The 26,907-nt window shown below is 37.3% G+C and overlaps 4 protein-coding genes across 4 annotated transcripts; all 4 read right to left on the bottom strand.

The window, feature by feature from the left end:
* Positions 1 to 2,321: 2,321 nt before the first annotated feature.
* Positions 2,322 to 8,033, bottom strand: LOC140171333 (hematopoietic prostaglandin D synthase-like). Its single transcript, XM_072194574.1, has 5 exons — positions 7,732 to 8,033; positions 6,711 to 6,803; positions 5,501 to 5,616; positions 3,568 to 3,663; positions 2,322 to 3,050 (listed from the first exon to the last, which is right to left on the bottom strand). The coding sequence occupies exons 1-5, from the start codon at positions 7,868 to 7,870 to the stop codon at positions 2,883 to 2,885; spliced, it is 612 nt and encodes a 203-aa protein (XP_072050675.1). The 5' UTR covers positions 7,871 to 8,033; the 3' UTR covers positions 2,322 to 2,882.
* A 357-nt stretch (positions 8,034 to 8,390) lies between these two features.
* LOC140171332 (hematopoietic prostaglandin D synthase-like) lies at positions 8,391 to 14,131 on the bottom strand. The gene is made up of 5 exons (XM_072194573.1): positions 13,854 to 14,131; positions 13,417 to 13,509; positions 11,801 to 11,916; positions 10,318 to 10,413; positions 8,391 to 9,598 (listed from the first exon to the last, which is right to left on the bottom strand). Exons 1-5 carry the CDS (start codon positions 13,990 to 13,992, stop codon positions 9,431 to 9,433), a joined length of 612 nt encoding a protein of 203 aa, XP_072050674.1. The 5' UTR covers positions 13,993 to 14,131; the 3' UTR covers positions 8,391 to 9,430.
* A 5,719-nt stretch (positions 14,132 to 19,850) lies between these two features.
* LOC140171330 (uncharacterized) lies at positions 19,851 to 22,256 on the bottom strand. The gene is made up of 2 exons (XM_072194570.1): positions 22,177 to 22,256; positions 19,851 to 21,912 (listed from the first exon to the last, which is right to left on the bottom strand). The coding sequence occupies exons 1-2, from the start codon at positions 22,190 to 22,192 to the stop codon at positions 21,005 to 21,007; spliced, it is 924 nt and encodes a 307-aa protein (XP_072050671.1). The 5' UTR covers positions 22,193 to 22,256; the 3' UTR covers positions 19,851 to 21,004.
* A 310-nt stretch (positions 22,257 to 22,566) lies between these two features.
* Positions 22,567 to 26,693, bottom strand: LOC140170745 (mitogen-activated protein kinase kinase kinase 20-like). Its single transcript, XM_072193974.1, has 3 exons — positions 26,558 to 26,693; positions 24,713 to 25,606; positions 22,567 to 22,955 (listed from the first exon to the last, which is right to left on the bottom strand). Exons 2-3 carry the CDS (start codon positions 25,563 to 25,565, stop codon positions 22,567 to 22,569), a joined length of 1,242 nt encoding a protein of 413 aa, XP_072050075.1. The 5' UTR covers positions 25,566 to 25,606; positions 26,558 to 26,693.
* Positions 26,694 to 26,907: the final 214 nt, after the last annotated feature.

The following is a 26,907-nucleotide window of genomic DNA, read 5'->3' as shown; positions in this document are numbered from 1 at the left end:
TTTTCATTTTTTTTAAATTTATAAATATCCGTGTTATAGATGTTAGCAAATTAAAAGAAAGACAATAAAAAAGTATAACAAACTACCCGAAAACTTCCCTAAAAATTCGTTTTTGTCCGAGCAACTCATTATTAGGCACATGCTCATTATCGAATTTTTATGCCTACGATAGAAAATATTCTAAAAACGGCATTTGTTGTTTGGTATTAACGGATCTCCGAGTGCCCCTTTAATGTTACTTACTGAATTCTGTCGCTAGGTATCGGAAAATGGCACCACTCTCGGGGTACAGCTTGCCATCAATCTCAAGTACAGGAACTCTTCCAGTTGGCATGTCTACAGATTAGGATTAAAGACAATAATGAATATATAAGACAGGGCCAGGGCAGCCAGAATGTAGACTTATTATTCCGTACGTCAATTTTAAAGATGCCGCAGACGGCTATTTTGGATACTTGACCTTTAACACCTGACCTTGACCTTGAATTGAAAAAAAAAAAATACACCGGAAATGGATTCTACACACCCCAAACCCTTCAAAATTGGTATTCTACATAATTATAGGGGAAGTAATTCAAAAGATCCATTTTCAAGATGGCGCCCGGCGGCCATTTTGGATATATATATATTACTAGAGTTGCCCAAACTTGCAATTTTGGCAGCCACATTCAACAACAAAAATGTCATAGGAAAGAATGGACTTTGGTACGATTGGAAATCAGACAATTTTAACGGCACGGATGCATAATGATGATATATACTTACCCGGTTTGATTTTCTCCAAAAATTCCTCCAGATTCGCAAATCGGAAGTCTTCATATTCGACTTCAGCGTAGGCAAAGAGCAGTCTTGGCAGCTCAGCGAGACCCTTGGCGTTGAAGTAAATAAGCTTATATTGTGGCATTTTAAAGACTTGAATAAAGAAATGAAAGCTAAAAAAACAGTGACTTGCATGCACGTAGATTAAAGGTGGACAATGTAAAATGCTATTCAAACATTACTTCTGCACTGTCAAAATCCCGGGGTCAAAATATGCTGACAAATATAAATATGCTGACGCATATCCACATTGAATAAATAATATATTGATACAAAAAAATTGGAATGTCCAAAGGTCTATTTACCTGATTATAACCAGATAACATAATATTATATACACACAGTTTATTTTATATTGCATCTAAGGGGAGAGTGCTATGTCCTTTAAAAAAGGGGTTTCGCACCATCTGAGCAAGAAGAATTGACCCACCTTACACCATGTACACCATGAAAAAATGATGAATGACACGGTTAAAATATTGTAGCAGTAGTAACGTAAAAATTTGGAATATTCTTTTTAGCTCAGTAAACACCAGAAATGCCAGAAATGTGTGGAATGAGCAAGTTTTTGAGCTTAAGATATCAAAATCAAGGGTCTTGGTAAAATTCTGGGGACTTTCCGAGCTACGTGGTCCTAAGCAGGTGGGTCTTTCCGTGGGAGCATACACTTGTGGTCATTGGCTCCAGGGGCGACTGCATGCTAGATATCGAGAACACACATCGATGCTTCTGCTTCTGCTTGTATACTCTCCAACACCCCAAGTGGAGTCAAGGAATCTAGTGTGTGCGCACTATTGAAGACTGCTTAGATGCTTTTTAGGATGTGATCTTGTACGCTTTTCTTAAATGCTAATGAGTCTGGTTGCTGAGTAAGTGTTGCTGGTAGAGAATTCCACTCCTTGGTTGTTCTTGGGTAAAAGGAGTATTTGAAAACGTCCTTGTTGACTTGTAATTCTTGGTATGAATTTGCGTGGCTTCGCTTAGTACGACGGTGGGTTGGTTGTAGTATGTTTTGTACTGGCAGGGCCAGATGACCCTCTCTGGCTTTCTGTAGTATGGATAGTCTATCAATCGTCCTCCTGTCAGCGAGTGACTCCATGTCTAAGTCCTACATTAATTTGGTAACACTGGTGCGCTTACTGTAGTCGCTCTTGATGAATCTTACTGCTCGACGCTGGATCGCTTCTAGCTGGTAAATTTGATCTTGGGTATAAGGTATTTATTTAGCCTTATTCAATCCTACCAGAAGGTGACCACTATTCGTAAAACCTATTCCTGACAGAATAATATTCTGCATAGAATTCAGAATCACTGCTACTACCAATTGAACAAGAAGATTGCTTTAACAATAACATCTTATTTATGGAAATGTCTATTAGGCTTTATAATATATATAATTATATTCGTTCAATTGTGATTGCAAAATTGTTGCACTTGCAGAAATTACGTCAGGCAAATTCGTTACAATACGTATGATATTATTTATTCAGTTTATGCGCCAGAATTTCAATAATGTCGATGTCAATATAAAGTGTAGCATAATATAATATAATATACGAGGTAGTTCGCATGTGTGGTCCCCGGTGTGTCCGCACCCATACCATTATTAAAACATGTAACTTTAATGAACAAAACAAGAAATAATTTGTTTGGTGTGTTTTATTTCTTGTGTGTATGTATGTATTCGGGGCTGAGATGAGATGAAACTTGACTAGAATACAATGGTAGATTTCAATCGATTTTGAGTGTTTAGTGTTAGCTTCTATTACGCGGTAATAGAGAGTTTGCCAAATGAAGTTTCTTCAACTTCAACTTCTACGGCAACTTAACATAATATCGATATGTTTTCTTGCTCAGGTTTACTTCAACACGAACGTCTGATTGGTTATTACACCAACAGCGTCTTCTCGCTTAAACTCGGGACATGTGTATCAATGGGCTATTAAAAGAAGGGCATGTGTAAGCGACTGCTTCTGCTTTTTTTCTAAAAAATTAAGGTTAGGTCAAATCCTACATGTAATGTTCGGCGGGAGTGTCAATCCCTTTGGTGCATGCAAAGTATCCTAGTTTGGTGTTTCTGGTCTTTTGGCCAGCCAAGCAGCAATCTTGGGTTCTTTAGCCACTTTGTCGTTTATAGACTTCAGTTTGGGATAGCTATCAAGGGTAAGGCCCGTGATAATGCTAAGGACGAGTTCCATTGTTCTGAAGAAGGCAATATCCGCCGCTGTGATCTGCAGTAAAATAGAATAGTGACCACTATGTGAGACAAAAAAGTATTCAATAACAAACGTTTAAAAATAGCATTAATGTTTTTCCAACGTTGAAATAACTATATAATTATGCTGATCTGAATAGACCATTCCTATAATTGATACTTTCCTGTCGTTGATGGGGTGAACCTCGATATCATTTATTATAAAATAACGAAAGCGAGAATGAGCAGGGTAACACGTGGTTATAAAATAAAAGCGATAGCAAAAAGGGCGTGTCGATATGTCGATGTTCACCCCATCATCGGCAGGGATGTGCCAATTCTAGGAATGGTTTGTACAAGATATACCTGATTTGGTAAAATAAGTTGGACGCTACTTCCGCCATGTTCGCGTTTATAGAGCTCATTGCTAGACACGTATCAGTCAACAATAAAATAAACTGCACGTGACACCAAATTTTTACATTTCGAACATTCTGGATGCCAAAATATTTATTTAGTAGGTTTATTCAGTATTAGTGATCAACAGGTCTTACCGAATCTCCTACGAACACATCACCACCAGCGAGCTTCTCGAGAAGGCTAAGCACTGCTGGAAATTCCTCTTCTGCAGCTTTCTTCTTCAGTTCAGCCTGTAATAAAAATGATGTAAAAATTAGTAATTTGCCGAACCAGAACACCCTTAAATTAATCAAAATTAAGATTTTTTGGATTTTTGAAACAAGCACAGAGTGCTATTAAAATAAATAGCAAACATGAAAGCAATATGATAATGACAAAATATGTGAGGCTTGAATGATGATATGGAATTATGGAAATACCCGGCTACCATTTTAAGAGTTGAGAAGAGTCTCAGAAGGTTGCACGTTGGATCATCCGCCAGTAAAAACGGTGACGTGACAATAATCATAACTAAAATAATTGTAATGGGTAAGCTTTTTTCTTTGTTTTCCAGTTATGCAATAAAAAGGTACAAAAACACTGTTTCGCAAAAGGAATGCCAGACCTGGGGAGATCACTCAGAAAGTGACTTGCCATGCACCCGCGTCCGAAGATGTCGAAAAGGGTGTCATTTTCATCACGGTGGTGTCGCCGTGACGGTCTTTTTCAAGCAATTAAGACTTTTTTGTTTATTTGATATCCGATTATTTTTATCCGATCGAACCTATGGGTTCCCTGAACAGCTAACACCCTATGCTTGAGAGTTGGTTATTTTGCTGGTTGACTTTGAAGTAGAAAATGAATGGTTGTTATGATTTGTGTAAACAAATCTCTGTTTTGTCTTTCCATGGTTGCCCTACTCTTCTGTATACTACGACATTTTATAAAATTAATGTTATGTTTTGAGAAACAGGAAAATGATTTGTTTGAGAAATGTATAACCTCCGAATCGAAATGAAATCATGGGTTAAAGGTTATCATGTACATATTTCTATTGGACTTTGGTTGCATTAACTCTAAAAGGGGATTAGGTATAAGAGATGTTACGGGGAGTAATGTGCGACCAGATTCGATGAAATCGGACAATTTTTAAAGTTTGACCTCTGTGTAGGCCTATGCGATTTTTGGCATATTTTGGCCCCCATGATGTTGGCCCCATGATGATCTTCGACCCCTCGTCTGAATCATAGGAAAAATGAAAGTTCTAGTTTTATTATTTGAGGTGTATAAGGATGTCAAAACACACTGGTTTCACTATGTAGCAATACGACACACCATCACATAGCGCCATCCAGCAAACACAAAAACGTTTTTAAAACGTTTTAAATAAGTTATATTTTTTGTTTTTGGTTTAGGTAAAAACGTTTTAATAACATTAAAATATCGGGTTATATAAAGGTCATGATAACCTTATAAAACGTTTTGTATGAAAACACACAACAATATTTTTAAATGTTTTCAAAAAATGTTATTGTAAAATTTTTTTTTTTTATATATTGTGTCAATACTTAAATAACATTATGTTAAAATATTTGAACCCAGCAAACACAGAAATGTTCTTAAAATGTTTTTTTTTTCAAAACCTAATAATAACATTTAAGTGTCGGGTTATTATAAAGGTCATGAAAACGTTTTTAAAACGTTATTGAAAATATTTTGGGCAAACATTTTCGCAAAATATTTTTCAACTCCCCAAAATAACATTCTGTTTAGAATGTTTTGTATCAAGTTTTCAAGAATGTTTTTGGAATGTGATTAAAACGTTTTTATACCCTTTATATAACCCGATATTTAAACGTTTTCTGTAAAACATTTTTGTTTGCTGAGCAGTATATTATCAAAAAATGTTTTTTAAGGTTATGAAAACGTTTTATACTCTTAATATACCCTTTATATAACCCGACATTTAAACTTTTTCTGACAACCTTTTATAACCTTTTGCGAATGATGTCGGAAACGTTTTGTGTTTGCTGGGATGTACTATATTGTCATGATTGTAGCAAGTACAAATTACAAAAGAATACGTACCTTCTTAGCCTCATCATTTTCGTAAAAGATTTTGGTCAAGATTGGCCGGACGTCACTCATCGTTTCCACCACACCATCAATCTGGAGGGCTTCAAGATTATCTTTGCCGTACAATTCTATTCATGAAATATTTGTAAGTAAATTTTATGTTCAAACTTATGGTCTATTATCATGATTATGTCAGACAGAGAGTCAGACCCTTGAATCGATCGACAGCTTCATCCCCCACATGTCCTCATCAAAAATGAGATTTCAGTGTTAGAAGAAAGCTTATAGTTTTCTCATTACCCTAGTGAAATCATTAATGGTCTGTGGTGAAATCTAACACCCAAGATATGTTTTGTTTAGATGGTGTGACCAAAAACGTTTAAAGTAACTTGCTGTTAAAGAAAATTGGTAGTTGTGTGATATGGTTTGATACTAGGTTCTTTTTGGTGACGAAATGTGTTTTAGTGACAAATTGTTAATTAATCATTAATTCGAATCGCATTTTACTTGAATAGAACAATACATTGTATGTAATGGACCAATGCGGAATCGCATATCCGCTGGACCGCTATAAACATGAATGGCGATAGGCTCAGAGTCAGATTATGAAATTCTCTAGTAAATTATATACAAACATTCACAAATGTGATGTGATCAAGCAAAATCAGTCAGAATTCGGATATACTGATTTTTAGATATAGCCAAACGAAGGAAATGTTTCGTTTTATATCCTATTGTTTTGGAAACTCTCTAACTGCCCATATCTGAACTGCTTGCCCAAATTCAACGTGGTTTTCTGCAAAATACAGCTTTGTAAATGCTGCTTACAATCCTAAAAACTGAAAATTGAATACGTCCTACTTCAGACTGATTTTGCTTGATCATACTGCAAATGTTGTTTGTACTGATATAAAAAAATGTCTAAGGTCGCTTTAAAATGGTTGAAAAGGCGGAAAATAAACTTAAACCACATTCTTGTCAGAACTGTCGACAAAATAAGAAAAAAAACCTAAACGTTTGTCTTTGAGGAAGCGTTAGTCTTTGCACAAAGTTCCTTATGCTCAGGCCCTCGGGCATAAGGAGAATGACAGATATCCAGGATTGGTCTCTTTTGAAATGAAATTGTATGTTTAGCTACTACACAGTGTAGTCTACACTAAAAGTGCAACAAAAACGGCATTTGTATTAACGGATCTCCGAGTGTCCCTTTAATGTTACTTACTGAATTCTGTTGCTAGGTATCGGAAAATGGCACCACTCTCTGGGTATAGCTTGCCATCAATCTCAAGTACAGGAACTCTCCCAGTTGGCATGTCTACAGATTAGGATTAAAGACACTAATGAATATGTAAGACAGGGCCAGAATGTCGACTATTACTCCGTACATCATCACCATCAGGTCAATAATTACATTTGTACAGACGGGATTACGTGGAAATTCAAAAGCAAGCGGGTGACACTAAATTCCCGGTTAATCTTATAGCAACGCAAACCCTATGACAAATCCCGTTGGTTTGCTAGCTAGAAAATGAGGTCAGTAATCGATCCGTTATGACCCGTTATGAATAGTTCATATTCGACCCCATGATCAAGTTGGCGAATAACGACGCCGTTAGTTTTGCGAACTTTGTTCAATGAGAGTATAGCGCGCCCCGATACATCAGTCATTACATGCGAAATCAACAATGTGTACAACTCCATGGAGTAGGCAAACCTAACTGATGTGTTAAAGCCATCAAGACCTGAACGTACCTGAAGTTGATGGTGGGGGAAAATGTCTGACATTGGTTTTCAGGGGGTCAAAATGTACAAAAAATGTACAATTGGGATTTTGCATGGGTAAAAACTCAGCTAAAAGTATTCTAATAGGCTCATTATGGGATAACAGGAATGTGCCACCAATGGCAGATTTGAATTCTACAAAAAGAAGTACCCCAGGATACATATTTTTCAAAGTCGTATAGGTTCACTTTATACATTTATGGCCTTCTAAACATCGTCTTTCGCGTAGCGACACATTTTTTACGCTGACCCCCCTAAATTTCAACTTGTTGCCACAGAAAAACGAAATGGAGTATGAAGCTAAAAATTTTAGGATTTTACTTTCTCACCAATATCTAGCACCACACAGAAAAAGAAAAAAAATGAAGAGGTGCTGCGGTGCACATCGCTGGAGTTGACATGGATTGGCTCTACTGCAAATCTGGCAGCTTTAACTGCCCGGCTACAATGATGATACTTACTCGGTTTGATTTTCTCCAAAAATTCCTCCCGATTTGCAAATCGGAAATCTTCATATTCGACATTAGCGTAGGCAAAGAGCAGTCTTGGCAGCTCTGCGAGGCCCTTGGCGTTGAAGTAAATAAGCTTATATTGTGGCATTTTTATAAAGAATCGAATAAAGAAATGGTAGCTAAAAAACAGTGACTTGCATGCACGAAGATTAAAGGTGGAAAAGGTAGAATGCTGATCAAACTAAATATACTTACGCATGCCACGTTGAATAAATAACATATGGATTTAAGAAAATTGGAATGTCCAAAGGTCTATTTACTTGATTCACACAGTTCATTTTATATTTCATCGAAGGGACACACCATTAAATATCAAGGGGGGAGTGCTATGCCGTTTAAAAAAGGGGGGAGGTTCGCACCATCTGAGCAAAAAGAATCGACCCACCTTACACCATGAAAAAAATGATGGCTAAGCTTTACTATACCCTACCACATTTGGCCGTCGCCGAAGCTACTCTAGTTTTAGCCCTGCTACACCGACGGCGCGAAACTCGATGATAGGATTACATTGAATGATGTATGGATTAACTCAGTGCAATAAATAAATCAATTAATTCAGCAAATTAAATAAACGAACGAGAGAGATGCAAAACAACATTGTAGTAATTTAATTAATAATGCCACTGCTTAATGAAGAAGAGGAACATTTGTAAATTGTAAATTTAATTAATATTCATAATTATTGCTTTGCTTTCCATAATCAGCCAGGAATCATAAATCTGCATAATGATCGGTTTCCATTCATTAATTATCTTATTTAAAGAAGAGGTAAATAATTATTAATTAACTTAAGAACATTAAATAAAAACATAAACTTTTAACAATACTCAGTCATTAATTATAATATGTACATTTTCTGATGCACATGAGGAAGGTTACCGTTGTTGCAGGGCTACAGCGACTTCGCCGTTTGATAATTAATCAATTAATTAACAATTAACTTTTAGCAATATTCAGTCATTAATATTATGTCCATGAGGAAGGTTATCATTGTTGCAGGGCTACAGCGACATCGCCGTTTGATAATTAATGAATGAATTAACAACAAACAAACAAACAAACAAACTTTATAAATATTCACCCATTAATGAGATGCCTATGAGGAAGGTTATCGTTGTTGCATTGTAGCAGAGGTAGTTCGCATGTGTGGCCCCGGGGTGTGGCCGCACCCATACCATGATTAAAACATGTAACTTTAATTAACAAAACAAGAAATAATTTGTTTGGTGTGTTTTATTTGTTTTGAAGTGTGTATATGTACGGGGCTGAGATGAGATGAAACTGGACTAGAATACAATGGTAGATTTCAATCGATTTTGAGTGTTTTTCTATTAGCTTGTTCTATTACGCGGTAATAGAGAGTTTGCCAAATGAAGTGTCTTCACCTTCAACTTCAACTTCTACGGCAACTTAACATAATATCGATTTGTTTTCTTGCTCATATTCACTTCAACACGAACGTCTGATTGGTTACTGCACCAACAGCGTCTTGTCGCTTAAACTCGGGGCATGTGTATCAATGGGCGATCAAAAGAAGGGCATGTGTAAGCGACTGCTTCTGCTTGTTTTTCTAAAAATTAAGGTTAGGTCAAATCCAACATGTAATGTTCGGCGGGAGTGTTCATCCCTTTGGTGCATGCAAAGTATCCTAGTTTGGTGTGTCTGGTCTTTTGGCCAGCCAAGCAGCAATCTTGGGTTCTTTAGCCACTTTGTCGTTTATAGACTTCAGTTTGGGATAGCTATCAAGCGTAAGGCCTGTCACAATGCTAAGGACGAGTTCCATGGTTCTGAAGAAGGCAATGTCCGCCGCTGTGATCTGCAATAAAATGGAATAGTGACCACTATGTGAGACAAAAAATATTCAATAATTTTTTTTTTCAAGAAAGAACTGTTTAAAAATGGCATAAGTATATAATCATGCTGATCTGTATAGACCATTCCTATAATTGATACTTTCCTGTCGTTGGTGGGGTGAATATTGCTATCACGTAAATCAGGCGGCATAGGAAGCGCAACACGTGACGTACGAGGCTGGCGAAGATACAGGGCTGACAGCCCCATTCAAAATACACGGTTAGCAATTACAAATGGAAAATTAACATACTTACAGTGTGATACATTGTCGTACCCCAACGGTTTTAGAGTAAGATAATTTTGTTTTTACACTACATAACAAATTTAGAATTGTTTGTGAAGATTTCATGATTATGTGTTAATCCAATGGCGACCTCAAAATTGGCGATATCGCTTACATCACCGCCTGACGTAAATATAAAATGACGAAAGTGAGAACAAGAAGGGCGTGATATTGATGTTCACCCCATAATCGACAGGAAAGTACCAATTTATACAGGAACGGTTTAAGATATTCTTGATTCGGTAAAATGAGTTGGACTTTACTTTCACCATGTTCTTGTTTCACCATGTTCATTGCGCAACTCCACGTGACATTAAAATTGCTGCATTTCGAATTCAGATGTCACAATATTTATTTAATAGGCCTATTGAGCATTTGGCCTGATGGCCGGGCCTTACCGAATCTCCTACGAACACATCGCCACCAGCGAGCTTCTCGAGAAGGGTAAGCACTGCTGGTAATTCCTCTGCTGCAGCTTTCTTCTGCAGTTCAGCCTGTAACAAAAAATGATGTAAAAATTAGTAATTTGCTCAACCAGAACACCCAACAAATCATCAAAAAGATATTTGCATTTTTGGAACAAGCATAGAGGTGGTAAAGAAGCAGAAATAGCAAACATGAAAGCAATCTAATAAAGACAAAATCCAGAGGATGATTTAAGTACTACCCAACACCCCACTGGTTAACTGTGCAGCAGGTGAGCAGTATGACACCACTGCTCTGCTATGCTACATAGAAGTGCATGGTTAAATTTGAATTTGTACAGTTATATTTGCATGATTAAAAACGCTGTGAACATGCTGGTCGATTTCACATTTTATGTTATCTGCAGAAGGTGTGAATTATCCTTTAAACACACATCACTTTAGTTCTGAAATCGACCAAGTAATAATGACACACACACAATTCTAAAACAACATCTTTTGCACAGAATCAATGGGATTTGAAAAGTAAAGTGGCAGTTGAAACTCTAGTGATAACACTTTTGCAGCGCATGATGGGGCTTCTTTAAATCATCCTCTGGACAAAATCTGTCAAGCTTGAATGATGATATGGAATTATGGAATACCCGGTTACCATTTTAAAAGATGGGAGGTGTCTCAAAATGGTTGCTCGTTGGATCATCCGCCAGTAAAAAACAGTGACAACAATCATAATATTTAATTTTTGTAACCAAAGTGTAAAACTAGCTTCTTTCTTTGTTTTTCCAATTATGCAATAAAAACCGGGAACAAAATACTATTTCCCAAAAGGAATGCCAGACCCGAGGGACGCACCCGCGTCTGAAAAAGATGTCAAAAAGGTTTTCAGCACGATGCCGTCTTTATCAAACAATAAGGACTAATTGTTTTTTTTTTTATTATTTGAAAAAGCATCCGATCGAACTAATGGGTTCCCTGAACAGCTAACCCCCTAGGAGCCGGTTTCTCGCAATATGGCCAGTGGTCAGGCTTCCTAAGCCATCAGGTCTAAGCCCAATTAGTCCAATAATACCAGTGCTTTCCATTTCACATTGTACATCACCTAGAAAGATCAATCATTAAAAATTTGAATCTAGTAAACAATGTCTTAATGAACTCCCAGACATCTAAACCAAGTAAATAAACACAGAAGGTCATTTAAAAGACTACATGCTCAGAATGATTGTAAATGTGGAAAAAAGAGGTGGGGTTAAATCCCACCTACTTTGTGATTGTTTTTGTCCGCACTCATACATTTTTTGACCGAAAAAGGTGTCAAAATGCTCAGGAAGATGAACCACTTCAAATGAGACGTGTAGGTAAAATGTTTGAAACATTTAATTTTTTTACTATGTAACACAAAGGTAACATAGGATTGAGCTACATGCATTATTGCCATGATTGTAGCAAGTAGACGTACCTTCTTAGCCTCATCATTTTCGTAAAAGATTTTTTTCAAGACCTGCATGATGTCATTCATCGTTTCCACCACACCATCAATCTGAAGGGCTTCAACATTATCTTTGCCGTACAATTCTGTTGATGAAATATTTGCAAGTATTATGTGCAAACATGACAAACCTATAGTCTATTATGTCAGACGGGATGTCAGACCACAAGAATGGGTATATCAGTGACATGCTATAGTCTGTTGTGTCTTTTGGTGACACGTACAACTGATGTGGAGCATCTTTTAATGACACACAAAAAACTTTTTGGTTTTGATAGTCATCTATAAAAAAAAAAATAAAGGGTCCTTGGCTCGATCGACAGCTTCATGCCCCATTTTCTACATCAAAAATTGGATTTTTTTTATATTAAGAACACTCATATTTTTCTCATTACCACAGTAAAATCTAACGCCCGAGATATGTTTTGTTTAGATCGTGACCAAAACGTGGTGAATTGTGGTAACCACATCCGAGGTATATGTACTATCCTATGTGACATATTTATAGGCCTACACGTTTTTGCTTTTTTTTTATATCAATACCGCAGAGCAATACAGCTCAAGATTTGGAAACGCAGTCTTTTAATAGTGGTTTTGAAAACAGAACATGAAAATATTGGACCACGCCCAGGTGGTGGCCGCATTGCATTCTCTAAATTCAGTAAATTTTCATCGTCAACCGTGTTATTGAATGGGATTATTTTGAAATTTTAAAACGCTTGAAATATCACAAACAAATAGGCCTATGTTAATAAATAATATAAATACATGCTAAAACCGTTGGGGTTCGATAATGAACCCCACAAAACTAACCAAGTATATTGAAAATGCTATACGGCCGGGCGCTTTCACAAGTTGCCGGCTCGATCATGTCAGCCACCACCTGACCACGCCCTTTCAATATTTTGTTCTACCTGTTGTAAAAGAGAATGGGTTGTTGTGTGATTATAGATTTGATAAAAAAATAGATTCTTTTTGGTGACGAAATGTGTTTTAGTGACAAATTGTCATGATTGTTAATCGATCATTAATTCAAATCCTCTTTTACTTGAATAGAACAATACATTGCATGTAATGGATCAATGCGGAATCGCATATCATCTCTGGACTGCTATAAACATGAAAAGATGACGATATGCTTCAGATTATGTAATTCACTATAGTATATTAACACACATTTAAAAATGTTACTTGTACTGTCTGATATAACAATTAAAAATAATGCGTTTATAATTGATATGGCTACATCACATTAGGGCCTTCAGAGTCATATCTGTATGTATAAAGTCGCTTAAAAAAACAGGTGAAAAGGCGGGGAAATACTCTTAAACCACTTTCTTTTCAGACAAAATATGAAGAAAACTGAAAGGTCACGTCACGTCTTTGCGGAAGCGTTAGTCTCCGATTAGATTTGCACAGAATTCCCTATTCCTCGGGAATTAGAGAACTTCTTGAAATGAAACCACATAGGTTATTCATTGTATGGGTTATACATTATAGTAAATATTAAAAAAGTGCAACAAAAAAGACATTTTGTTGTTTGGTATTGACGGATCACTGAGTGTCGCTTTTAAAATGTTACTTACTGAATTCTCTCGCTAGGTATCGAAAAATGGCACCACTCTCGGGGTACAGCTTGCCATCAATCTCAAGTACAGGAACTCTCCCAGTTGGCATGTCTACAGATTAGGAATAAAGACAAAATACTCATTACTCCGTACGCCAATTTTCAAGATGGCTTCCGGCGGCCATCTTGGATACTTGACATTTAGCACCTGACCATGAAAAAAAATAACATCAGAAATGGATTCTACACACCACAAACCCCTTAAAAGTGGTATTATACATCATTCTAAGGCAAATGGTTCAAAAGTCAAATTTTCAAGATAGCTTCCGGCGCCCATTTTGGATTAATGCAAATTACTAGAGTAAGAGAAAGACAATTTCTAGGTTCAGGAAATTGACTATACGATTGACTATACGACAGATTTAAAGAGCACGGGTACATAGTGATGGTACTTACTCGGTTTGAATTTCTCCAAAAATTCCTCCCGATTTGCAAATCGAAAATCTTCATATTCGACATCAGCGTAGGCAAAGAGCAGTCTTGGTAGCTCAGCGAAACCCTTGGAATTGAAGTAAATAAGCTTATATTGTGGCATTTTTAAGAATGAAATAAATGTTTATAGTTTAAAAAAGTGACTTGCATGCGCGAAGATTTAAGGTGGAAAGCTATTCAAACAAAATTATGCTGACGCATGCCACGTTAAATAAATAATCTATGGATTTAAGAAATTGGAATGTCCAAAGGTCTATTTACTTGATTATATGATTATACGAGGGGCAGTCGGTATGTTTTAAGAGTTGACTCGTGACGTCATTTGTGGATCGTTTTCATGGCATTTCTCAATTACATAAACACTGTACCTTTGTCTTTCAAACAACACATGTAAAAATTATATCACATGTATGATTACGTAACAGCATTAGCATAAAATCAATGGTCTAGAGTCACCTGGCGAAATTGAGTCGTTTTTGTTAAGGGAATTAAGAGACTGAAATGAGGTATTGTTGTATTTTCTATATTTTCTATATTTTCTCGGGAAATAAAGAATGGAGAATGCTGTCTTTTGGAACAGTAATAGAACACAAACTACCAGTTCCTGAAACCATGTTTGTTGGGCTGTAAAGGTTTTAGTTTATTTAAAATGCGTGGTCAAATATGTCTTATTTTTGACAAAAACAAGACTTTTCTTTCTTTAAAAATCTTGATATTGCCAAAAATAGCAAACATGGAAATATAATTTTTTTTTGCCAGTTCTGTTGACTAATCTCCAAACATTTAAACGGGAGTCCCCCTAGAGAATATTTGAATCCGTGATTAAAATATAACTGTTATTCTACCATTGTTACATTTAGACAAAAAGTACTGGTACAAAGAGAGAGGCCATCGTTTGAATGAGAAATTTATTTTTAAAACTTTTCTGTTCATTTCAGGTTGAGATCATCCATAAAAACTCATACGAATATTTAAATTACAATTTTCATAGCATTTTGTAATATTTTAGGCCCTATTTACATGGAATTTTGCAATTTTTGTGCATTTCCACCATGTTGTATCGGTCATCCTTCATACGCATGCGCAGATTGTTGTTTGATTTGCACCAGTTATCATCGCACTGAGTACCAGCTCTCACACGTGACCAGTCATTATATTTTAGTCTGTTTCATTTTGGAGATAATTGATGTAATTTGTAATAACTGCTTTTTCATATTCGCCATTTTTGCAGAATAATTTCGCTTCCATTCAAGTCCTAAAGTTGTTGAAGTTTCCAGACGTCCTATTTCTATCAAAGTTTAATGGCAAGTCTCATATTTTACCAAATGCAAACTGAGGACCTAGTGTATTATTCCTGCCCAAAACTAGCCATATGCACCTTGAACTTTTGCTGTTATCGGACATTGTAAACACGTGTTTTTTCTGTAATTTAAAAGGCCCGCCTTTTTGCGTGATTTGGCAGTGTCCCTAGACTATTGATTTTATGCTAATGCTGTTGCGTAATCATGTGTATGATATAATTTTTACATGTGTTATTTGAAAGACAAAGGTACAGTGTTTATGTAATCATTAAGAAATGCCATGAAAACGATCCACAAATGACGTCACGAGTTAACTCTTAAAACATACTGACTGCCCCTCGTATACATACAACACAGTTCATTTTATATATCACCATTAGATTTTGGGGGGGGGGGCTATGCCATTTTTTCATCTGTGCAAAAATTAACCCGCCTTATACACCTTGAAAATTGATGAATATCATGGTTAAAACAGTTGACACAGCAGTAAATGAAAAGTATAAAATTGATTTTTTTTTCAAATCTTTGCCCCTTCCCTGTGACAGCTGACCCGTATACTAGTCCCGGATACTAGTGTGCAACAATAACATTTAATAAAAGAGCCATATGTGAAGTAATGTTGTAGAATATTCAGAGTTGTCTGTAAATCTAACAACAATGAACATCGGTGGCTTTTTAAGACCAGGGGGCCAAAAATTGAAAATGTACTGACGGCTTCAAGATTTAGATTTGAACACTTTTGGTAGGGTGTCATCCACAATTTCCCAGCTGACTCTCCCACTGATGATTACAATAGGACCAAAACAAGCTCATGATCAATACCATACAAATTTAATGGGACATAGATTCAAAGTTCTGATTACCAAATGAGAAATAGTATAGCTTCAATTGGAGCGACATTGAATTGCGATAGAGAGTGGCTGAAAGTTGAGAGGTATAGTTAGCTGTCCAAACTAACGTTCCACAATCTAGATATCAATACTATAACAAAACAGTTTTTTGTCATGCAAGATTCGCCGTCCCCCAACACGGGCTTCTAATATTTAATTGGTGCAGCATTTGGTTCTGATAAATGGCGACATTATTTCTTTGATCGACTTGGTGCACAATACAAAAAAGGATAATGCAATCACCATGATCACTCACCTTGTTTTTTTTTTTTTTGGGGGGCGCATATTTGAAAAAAGACCATGGCACGTTGCTGTACCGTTTTTGATGTTCTTAGGCTAATTTTTTTTTTTGATGGATCACAAAAATATCTTTTCATTCATTACACTATTTTACTCCAAAACGTCTTTCATTTCTTTAAAGTTTTTTTATTATGATAAAGTGAATTCTCCTGACCCTCTACGCAAAAACAGTTAAGGACCCTTCGGGCGAATTTCTCGATAGGAGTCTTCATAAGCCTTAGGCTTAAGGTGGCCTTGAGGCTACTAAGCCTAGCCCGCTCTCGAAGCCCGAGTCTTAACTCTAGCCGGATTTCTTCAACGCAAATTCAACCTAGTCTTAGTGGCCTTGCAGGCTTAACGCTTGACAACCTCGTCCCTTTCAGCCAGCGACGTAATTGTATAGGCTGTTGGAGGTAGATGTACATAAGCTGTGGTCCTCACGGTTTACCGTACTAACAAGGTTGCCGTCTCATTATCGCAATGCTCCCGGCAAAAAGACTAGCCTAGACCCGCGGTCTTGTGCTTGGGCTTATACCGTAGGCCTATGTACACAACTTGATGCAAGAATATTGTGTCTGTTTTTGTGTCTTTTATGTATTATTTTATTTCCACTTGACTTTTTATGAGTCCAACTTGTATGAATGATACGTCTATGCTCTTTACTCGTGATTTTTTCTTTGCATCCCAAAAAGGGTAAAACTGTAAGCCTAATGGAAAGGAATATGTGATTTCCCTAAAAGTAAAGCAAAAAAATTGTTTCACACTTCAAACAAGTCATTCGAATGTTTGTCAAAAGTAAAACATTATTTAAGGATATTTTTGGTGCAAAAACATAACCAAACATTATTTGACAACCAACGTGCTATCTACTGCTGATATCAGTAGTCTTCTCAGATCTCACATTAGTTATCTGTTGGTACAATATTTATAATTATTTAAGTAGAAGATATAGCAATATTATATGCATCTTATCCGCAAATTCAGTTTTAATACTGCATGCATTATTGTTTCGTGTCAAATATTTACTACATCTTTACCAATTTTGTCCTTCTTCTATTGTATTAAATTGATGTCCAACCTGGTACAATATATATAGGCACTCCAAAATAATATTGTAATAGGCCTACTTATGAAAAGTACGAGTATCAAACTATTAAGGCTTGGATTGGGACAGGTGGTATCATATAGGTCTTCATGATGATGATGATGATGATGATGATGATGATGATGATGATGATGATGATGATGATGATGATGATGATGATGAAAGAATTTTTTTAAATTATATTCGTTGCTAAAAAAATCATCATACAAAATGAGTAGGCCTTATGATAGCAGCAGCTACTTTAAAAAAATCAACTAACTCAAATGAACACTAAAATAAAATGCTGAAATGTTCAACTAAATCGAACAATAATTTTACTTACTCACAGTGGCGTAACTAGACATTTTCATTGGGGGTGGGGGCAAGCGGGGGCAAACATAATAAATGGGGGGGCAGGCATCGTTCATGCTGTTTGGGTTTGTAAGCGCGTCAACACCCTCGTCGCACTGGGCGACACGGGTGGGGTGTGTGGGTGGAGTGGGTCTGAGGAGTTATGGGATCTGCTTGGAATGTGTCCCCGGAACATTGGCGTAGATTTCTTTTTGACGTGGGGGGGGTTGAAACAAATATGGTACAAATGCCATATTTAAGCTATTAAAGCTGGTGACATATAGGCCAATGGTACAAAAGTGGGATTTTAACCTTAAAAATAAATGCAATTTATTTAACATTTAAAATTGAGTTTTTAAGGTTAAATTGACCAAATATTAGGTTAATTAATAACTCTCAGAAGTAGGCCTAATTTACCTTTATCATGGGGGGGGGGGGGCAATAGCTCCCCGCTCCCCCTAGTTACGTGGCTGCTTACCCATGTTAATTGAAAGACCGTCAAAATATGAAAGAAAAACTTTGCGTTACAATTTAAATAATTTGTAAATTGAAATAGACCAAGGCTTACGACCTAAGACCTGCTCTGAGGCAGGGCCAAGAAAAGCCGCTGTAAGCCTGGTCTAACAGGCTTGCGTAGACGACGGCTACAGAAGACTGATTTCGAGAAATGCAAATTTTACTGAAGCCTGGGGCTAATCCTACAAGCCTGGCCCACGGGCTAACGAAGCCTCGAGGCTATGGAAGCCGTGCTTCGGGAAATACGTTTTCACTTAAGCCTGGTCTTACGACCTCTTAAGCCTTGAGGCTAGACAAGCCAACTGCTAAGCCACTCGTCGAGAAATTCGCCCTTCGCCTATTTCGTTTCCATTTCATCACACATTCTGGTTTTTATCAATGCCATAAGACGTTCAAGTTAAACTACGACAGTGTCACCTTTTGGTGGATTCATTGCGAGACACTGGCGAGACTCTTCTTACCACCAAATACCCACGAATATTTTGCATTGATATCTAGGGAAAAAAGCAAGTTTTGGAACATCAACAGCTCTAACTGATGGGGGAAGATTGATATTAAATGTATCTTACAGGTTCCTCTACTCTACTATACATTTTTTACTTGACAGATTTGTCAAAAAAAGTCATCACAATTTGAAATGCTTTGACAAAATTAATGACATTTGGTGAATTGTGGAGAACAAACGTGGTCTAGTATTCGGTGAGAGATTATCCGAAATTTGTTCAAAATTCTTTTCTTGTGGTGACAGTAACACAAATATAAAGGGGTTATTGGGTGAGAGGGATTTCCGGCTGCACATCGCATAATCATTTTAGTGTTCTTACCCCGCGGGAAGTATCCCGGAATGCTTGGCATTCCCTCATTTCAAATATATAGTTTTGGTTTCTCTATTGTTCAGAAACCAAAAATCAAGGGATTAAAATGTGGAGATGAACTGGTATGCAATCATAACACTATTGTGCTGGGAGGACACAAGAGGGTATATATCATGGAGCTATTAAATAGATGGAGAAGAAATAGATTACGTAACGCATTGAAACCTTGTGCCGATTTGAAATCTGACAAGCTATTCATCGAAAGGTACCTTTTGTTTGGGACAAAGGGTTTCCGCCATTAAATCGGTAAGCTGACCCGACAGTGTATTAACGCTTTACCTAACAGGCTACTGTCAATAAGTGATCAAACGAAAGGCGCGTGAAAGCGACGTCTGGAACGAAAAGTACCTTTTGTTATAATAACACACAAGGATGTGATTGCGTAGCCGTAAGCACAAAAAGCACACATTAGCCGCTGAGTACAGTTCGTGATCACCCCACTGACTTCAGGTGCTTCATTTAAATAAATTGAATGCGCTTGCTGAATGATTACACATCAAGCATTCAAGGCTGCCATTTATGTCTATAGTACTGTATAATGGTAATAGCTATACGTATACATGTAACAAATAATAAGTATACCGGCATAGGCCTATATAAAAGTTGTTTCACAAATTGACATTGTATTTTATTTTAAGAAGGAGAATGTCATAAACAGTGGCGTACTGAAGGGGGCAGCTCTTCTGTGAGAGGTCTTGGGAAGGGATGATCTAGATTTTAAATGAGAGTCATTGAGGTATCTCCTTTGAAATACACACACCCTGTGTGGAAGATTAAGGGCACGATTTCAACTGGAATATCCCATTATTATGTGTTTTTATTTGTTAGCTGTTTATTTAATGCGTACTTCGCGCTTATGCCCAACATCGGAATAAATGATACTTGTCCTTCCCCTAAATTTTAATGCTTACGCCGCCACTACTCATCGCTGTATGAAAGTCAGTTAAAAATGAAAGATATGAATAAATGTTAACGATGTTAACGTAACAACACATAATCAAAACAGAACCACATAATAAGGAAGTTAATAGTCCGTCACATATGGAAAGGTTTCTATACAAAAACGATTCTCTTATAAATCATCATGCGCAGTTTCCACCTCGATACACCTGAGCACACATTTTAGTCCCAAGAGCTTCCAAGCAGAGAACAATAATCAGTGAATGTCTCCACTACCATGACCACAGTCTTTGATTACACTACACGGTTGAGTGCATAGCAATGTAGGAGCTGTGAAGTTTTTAGCTACAAAATGGGCCTCTTTGATTGTTTTTTGTCGAAACCTCAAGTGTTCCCTTCATCCAATCAGATTTTTTTATATATCAACGAAAGCTAACAGTTCCCCCTAAAAGCACTTTTTGTCAGTAGGTCAACAGATAACACAATTCAATGTTATAGCAAGGCGAATGTGGAAAATCTGTTGAAAACTACCTATCCAAACATATTTTTTGACCAAAATGTAGGTTTTAAAAGTCAAAACCTCAAGTGTTCCTTAAAATATTTTTCAATTTTTATGTCATTAAATGAAAAATCACACTTATATTGTCCATATACTAGAGTCACTAGAATGAGCAATGGTCAATTATCTTTAAATTGCAAATCTTGTGCAAAAAGTTACTATTCATACGGTTGTAAATTCAATGAACTATGACTTTAAAAAATGTACTGAAAGACAGAACGCGTGTATGTAATCATTAGTAAGCAATATATGATAAAAGACAGATTCGCGTCTAAAATTCTGACAACTAGACAGAAAATGCCGTACTGTGCAGGTCGGCAACCAATTTATCTCTGTCTTTCACAATATAATAAATCTGTATCATGCATTCTGGATTGTCTCAGTGTCATCAAGTGTTTTCTTTGTAAATATTTTTACTCCGTGCAAACCACGTCCAGCAACTGGATTGCCGCGTTCCCATTGGGACACAACCAGTGTATTGCTATCCCTAGACACCGATACTCCAGTTGGATTAACCACGTCTTTAGTTGCTACACCAAGATACTCTCCAGAAAACGTATAGCAGTAGATGCCGTATTCATCTGGTACTGATGAATCATCATTACCTACGAAGATGAAATCATCGCTGCAGCTCACACCAGTTGGTCGCCATTTAGTAACACTTTTTGGTGGTTGTAAGGTGTGTAAAACGTCACCAGTAAGACTAAGAATCTGCATTGTATGTGGTTCCCACGAGCTAACAACGATTGTGTCTTGGGGCGTCATTGCCAGATATCGAGGAGTCACTTCAACAGTGAAGGTATCAAGTCTTGTTCCATCTTGAGAATGAACGCTTATAGACTTATGTCTGCATTCTCCAACCAGAAGTTGTCCGTTCTTCGTAAAGACAATTCCTGATAGCCTTGAATAATCTGCGGCCAAGTGGGAAGATTCAATAGAGTGGGAGAAGTTGTAGCTAGAATTGAAGACTTGTACAAGCGGGGTTTCGTTGGTGATATAAAATGTTCCATTTGAGCTTATTGCAACATCTCTTGGATGCGATATCCTGCCTGTTTGAAGGTTTTCAAAGGTATCGAAATTTAAACTACCCAATAGTTTTCCTGCTGCGTCATAGACCTTTACTTTTCGCGAGAACCAATCGGCTACAGCAATATCACCGTTTGCTGGGTTAGTTGTGAGACTTTGTGCACCGTCCAAATATGTTGCGTCTTCCGATTTCTCGTGTGCAAACTGAGCCGCAAGCACCCACGAATGTTTTGCATTAAAATCTGAGACGCAAAAGAACAGAATAGGAAAAAGTCTTAACAATATTTTGAGCATAAATAAATAAATACAATGCTTACAGAAAAGTGAAAAAAAAATGTTAAAACTTAATATTACATCTCATTGGCATGCACGTGATCTAATTCGTAAATGATCTCATCTGATGAACGTTGTCTGTATCCGGGGCTTTGTCGTGTGTCGTCTTTGAACACTACCAGTATTTACATCTTTGAAGTTTATATTGAATAATATTTAATTATCTCTTTTACCTTCTGAATATGTCATAGAATGTATCGTGCAAGCCGTGATGATGGTGACGAAAGCAGACAGAAGGAAATAGTAAACAGGAGATGCGCCTGTAACAGCAAATACATTTATGTTATCCGTAAGTGAAAGATTCTTGATTAATATTTTTATACTATGATCAGCTCGTATTATTCGGTTTTTGTTAATGCACAAATTAATAAAGTCCTAAATTACGCCAACGTGAATTCACAAAAGCGCGAGTCAGTCACGCAATACGCAAATCACAGTTCAAGTAGGTGTTAGTTGCGCCAAGCTGCATGTACACCATTCTATATCAATCCACGATGTTAAGAGTAGCGCCTTTTACGAGCTCATCAGAGTATAGTAATGTTCGATTTGCATTTAATTGCAATTTATCTGGTATTCCGCCTCCGTCTTCGATTTCCGAATACTAGTATGCTAAACTCTTCATTGAGGAGATGAGATAGAATTAACGATAGGAGGTACTTACCGACAGTGACTGTCGTTACTGGTTGACTTTGTGGACCATGTCCTGCTTTGTTCACTGCTGTTACGCGAGTCTCATACTTGGTTCCCGTCTTCAATCCAGAAATTGTGTAAGACGTTTTGGTTATGAGATCCTTGCCGACTTTCACCCATCCGTTCTCTGAATTGACAACTTTGTATTCCAATTCATATCCAATGATGGGACTTTCACCAACATCATCTGGGGATTCCCATGTCACTCTAAGTTTTGTGGAACCACTGCTTGATATTTCTGGTTTTCTCGGTGCTGCAGGTGCTGTTATAAAAAACGAATTACACAAATAAACGTTTGAGAATCTTGCAATTTCGGAAGAATTATTCTATAATTATTATAATTTTACTTAAATTGAGGAATTCTAATTAAAAACAATCCAATGGAACTTTCCCTTGACTTTATTACTGTGGGGTAGTTGTAACATTAATGTCAACACATACTGAAACCTAAATGTGTCAGGTTACATTCTACTAAACCATGCAAACGTTTATTTGCTTTTTTGTAGCTGAATGAATATACAATATAAAATAGTCACCAATTGGAATCGCAATATCCTTCTGGCATCTGTAGACTTACCTGATTGCTTTTACCTCTATTTAATAAGCTTTGGATACGGTTTATGACTGAACGACGGAGACGCAATTCTAACGAGCCATTTTGCACCCAACGTGACTTTTGATTACAATCATTTTATTAGCATTGAACCAAACTCGTTAAAGCGCCTAATACTGGTTTCATACTTTCTGCCGCTTGCCGCTGAGCGGCATCACGCTTCATCATACCGCTTGCACTTGTCTGCAGCGGAGTGGCACACCGCCGAGCGGCAGGAGGATGAATCTGAAAGCCACTGTTGCCGCTAAGCACCGCTTCAAAATCGTATTTTGTTCTCATATGTGACTTGAATTCAACTCCCAGCGGTGCTGCCGCCGCGGCAAAGTAGTGGAGTGATCGATATATCGGCTTGCCGCTGTTCACCACTAGCGTTTCTGGTCCGATTGCGCAGTAAAGCCAAATCATCTTCAGAGCGGCAAAGCGGCAAGCGGCAAGAAAGTATGAAACCAGCATAAGCATGTTAAAGGGGGTAACCCTATTGGTTTTGAATATGGATTGTCTTTAAAATTACATAATAATATCAAATATCGCCTTCTTTATGCTGCTTTGTGAAAAAACGAGAGCATTTTCAGCGTAAATGTGAATAAATTGCCAAATTTGCAATCCAATATCTTGGTATGCGTGAATTGCATTCTGGGCAGGCAAGCAACAAGACCTGACGACAATGTTGCAATGCCCGGCCCGTATTGAACGGAAAATATTTGTTTTTAACTCTTTTTCGTACCGTTTCAGAAAAAAAGGAAACAAAATATATTTCCCCTTGCAACATGTACATTTTAAATTAATATAAAAAAGTTAAACCTTCCACCACCGGATTTTGAACCGGGTACCCTTCGGGTAAACACATAATGCGCTAGCCAATTGAGCCATTTAGCCCAATGAAATCATCAAGGAATTTTTTTAACTATATACGGCGCGCCGTCTCCTCAGCACATAGTGTAGTTCGCTTCTTTCACAGAATGTGAATGACGCGAAACCAAAGTAGCTGTTGAGGAGACTGATGATTCACAATTAATTCCCTGTCCATAAATCCAAAGTAATTTTTAGTATTTACAAAGTGGTAGCCTCAAAAAGCCGCTGTGCTTCATGATTTCTCCGGAAATACATCGACTTGGAGCGTCAAATTTCAGGATAGCAATGAAAAAAATAGTATCTATCATGTGTATTGATATCATCACTATTATGATGATATCAATACATATATAGTGATGATATCAATACATCATGTGATACCAAAACCTCATCAACAATGAAAAATATCGGGGGGGATGATGTTGTCGATCGGGTCACGGACCTTTAAGCAATAGATTAATGATATAAACATGATAAACATGACCAGAATATGTATTTTTAATTTTATAATTCTCTCATGAAATATTAACATAATTAGTTGATAATCTACTCACGAAAACCAAAGATTTCATCGGTTCCATCAAGACGAGTAACAATTTCCTCAATGGTAGGTCGTTTGTTTCTATCATCTTCCCAACATTGTTTCATCAATGACTTATAAACATCTGGACATCGAGCTGGAATGTCTGGCCGCTTGTTCCCATACGCTACGCTAAATACCACATGCTCTGGACGCATCCCTTCATAAGGTTCGTCCCCTGAGATCAGCTCCCAAAGAACTATTCCAAATGCAAAGACATCGGCTTTTGGAGACAACTTATGTTCTTTCCACACTTCCGGTGCTAGCCAACGAGCAGTTCCACGTCCTTTGTTAGTTGTTTCCGTCCCGTGCAGATACTTGGCCAAGCCGAAGTCACAGAGTTTTAAAGTACCATCCGCCATGATCAACAGGTTCGGTGACTTCACATCCCTGTGCACAATACCTGCTGTTCGGAAGTATTGAATTCCTTCTGCCGCTTGTTTTGCCCAAGTGCGGATTTGTTGTGAAGACAGGTGGACTCTTGGGTTCTTTTTTCTCAAAGCTTGAAGATACCTAAACAAGGTACCCTTGGCAGCGTACTCCATTACAATAATAACATGAGTATCAGTTATGACATGTCCGTAATACTTGATGACATTATCGTGATTGAAATTCTGAGCGACTTGGATCTCAAACCTCAGCTGTTGAAGTCGGGTTTCATCTGATGGAAGTTTTATTTTCTTCGCCGCAGCCTCAGTATCGCCGTCTTCTGACATCCATGTGATGCGATAGACCTCCCCATCCGAACCAAAACCAAGTCGTTCATGGTAGACAATGTCAGTTTCTTTAATAGTTGATTCTTCTGTGTGGAATGTGTTCATCGCCATTTTGCCAAACGTTTACGAAGGGTATCCGTCATTAAGGGTTTCTTTGGAAACAATAATAGTTGAAGAAATATTCAAACGATTAACGCAAATCTTTTTTTGCTTGTAAGAATTCATCACAACAACAACAACAACGCATCCTCGATCTGACCAATTTTTATAATTTCTTTCCAAAGTGTACTTTTGAATTGGGTAAAATCTATCAATACGGATTTCAAGTATGTTCGACTGATATTTAGCCATAATTTGTGAATTCAATTCTACGAAACTATTGGGTGAAGTCATATCATAAACATCAGCTCCCATGATGCATTTAAGGGTAGTGATTTATAGGTAACACCAAAAGCATTTAAGGAGAGCTGTAGGAGCTCTCCTCAAACCAAAGGCCTGCGTTTCGCCACATAACTACGACCAAATATCATTCTTGACAAAATAAATCATGCTTTTTAATTTGCCCCTGAAATATTTCTTTGTAATTTTGCAAGTGTATATCATGGACTTTTAATTTTTAATTAATTCTTTAGGGGGGATAGGCTCTTATATTATTTTTTCATATTCCTCGTATCATGCTTGACAAGATAAGGTCATCCTTCTTATCTATTTTGCCCCTTGTCTATTGCTTTATTTTTGTTTTAAGTGTATATCATTATAGCGCCCACAATATATTTTGATCTATTTTTCTGGGCCAACTGGCAACTGGTATCGGAATCTTGAATTCACCTATTTCATTTCTTACCTACCTACCCCGGGCATGTGAAAAATGGTAACCACGTGATATGATACCAACAACTTATCAACAATGAAAAAATTGGCGGGTTGCTCATGATGCTGTGGTTACGCACCTTTCAACTCCGATCGCAAAACTGCGGGCTGTGTCACGTGAGTCGACGTGACTACTGGCCTTTCATGCGCAGACAAAAAAGGTTGTTTAATTAGCTTTTAGAACATATTGTGTGATTACCACAAATTTGTTTTCATATTTTATAACTGCTTACCACTGCTTCATCGCGCTACTTCATCACGCGAGACCGATGTCACAATCCTGTTGAATCCCGAGACTAGCGCCAAGTGACTCCAAATCGAGATAGGCGTTTTGTATAGAGTGCCGGTGGCCTGGTGTGTACCAAAAGAAAATGGCAGAACTTACTTAATTAAATTAACGTAGCTTGTAACTTGTTGATATTAGATATGTGTTTTTAGATTTAATATAATTATGAAAGCCCATGCATATCGTGCTTAAGTTCAATGTACACTGTAGACGCATCTTGTGCGGATATGTGTATTTCCGCATTAGTAGTGACTAGCAGCTGTGATTGTACTATGATATCCCGATGGAAACAGGACG

Source organism: Amphiura filiformis, chromosome 15 (genome assembly GCF_039555335.1).
Source record: "Amphiura filiformis chromosome 15, Afil_fr2py, whole genome shotgun sequence".
Taxonomy (NCBI): domain Eukaryota; kingdom Metazoa; phylum Echinodermata; class Ophiuroidea; order Amphilepidida; family Amphiuridae; genus Amphiura; species Amphiura filiformis.
Note: the sequence above shows the minus strand (reverse complement) of the source record. Positions and strands in the feature narration are given on the sequence as shown.

What these genes read in the sequence shown, in the direction of transcription:
- LOC140171333 (XM_072194574.1), bottom strand. Translation starts at nt 7,870, where the DNA reads ATGCCACAATATAAGCTTATTTACTTCAACGCCAAGGGCCTCGCAGAG. An exon ending in TTTGGAGAAAATCAAACCGA is followed by an intron (nt 6,804 to 7,731) that starts GTAAGTATCATC and finishes CCTAATCTGTAG; the next exon opens with ACATGCCAACTGGGAGAGTT. An exon ending in ATGTGTTCGTAGGAGATTCG is followed by an intron (nt 3,051 to 3,567) that starts GTAAGACCTGTT and finishes ATTTTACTGCAG; the next exon opens with ATCACAGCGGCGGATATTGC.
- LOC140171332 (XM_072194573.1), bottom strand. Translation starts at nt 13,992, where the DNA reads ATGCCACAATATAAGCTTATTTACTTCAATTCCAAGGGTTTCGCTGAG. An exon ending in TTTGGAGAAATTCAAACCGA is followed by an intron (nt 13,510 to 13,853) that starts GTAAGTACCATC and finishes CCTAATCTGTAG; the next exon opens with ACATGCCAACTGGGAGAGTT. An exon ending in ATGTGTTCGTAGGAGATTCG is followed by an intron (nt 9,599 to 10,317) that starts GTAAGGCCCGGC and finishes ATTTTATTGCAG; the next exon opens with ATCACAGCGGCGGACATTGC.
- LOC140170745 (XM_072193974.1), bottom strand. Translation starts at nt 25,565, where the DNA reads ATGGCGATGAACACATTCCACACAGAAGAATCAACTATTAAAGAAACT. An exon ending in CGATGAAATCTTTGGTTTTC is followed by an intron (nt 22,956 to 24,712) that starts GTGAGTAGATTA and finishes TTTTTATAACAG; the next exon opens with CACCTGCAGCACCGAGAAAA.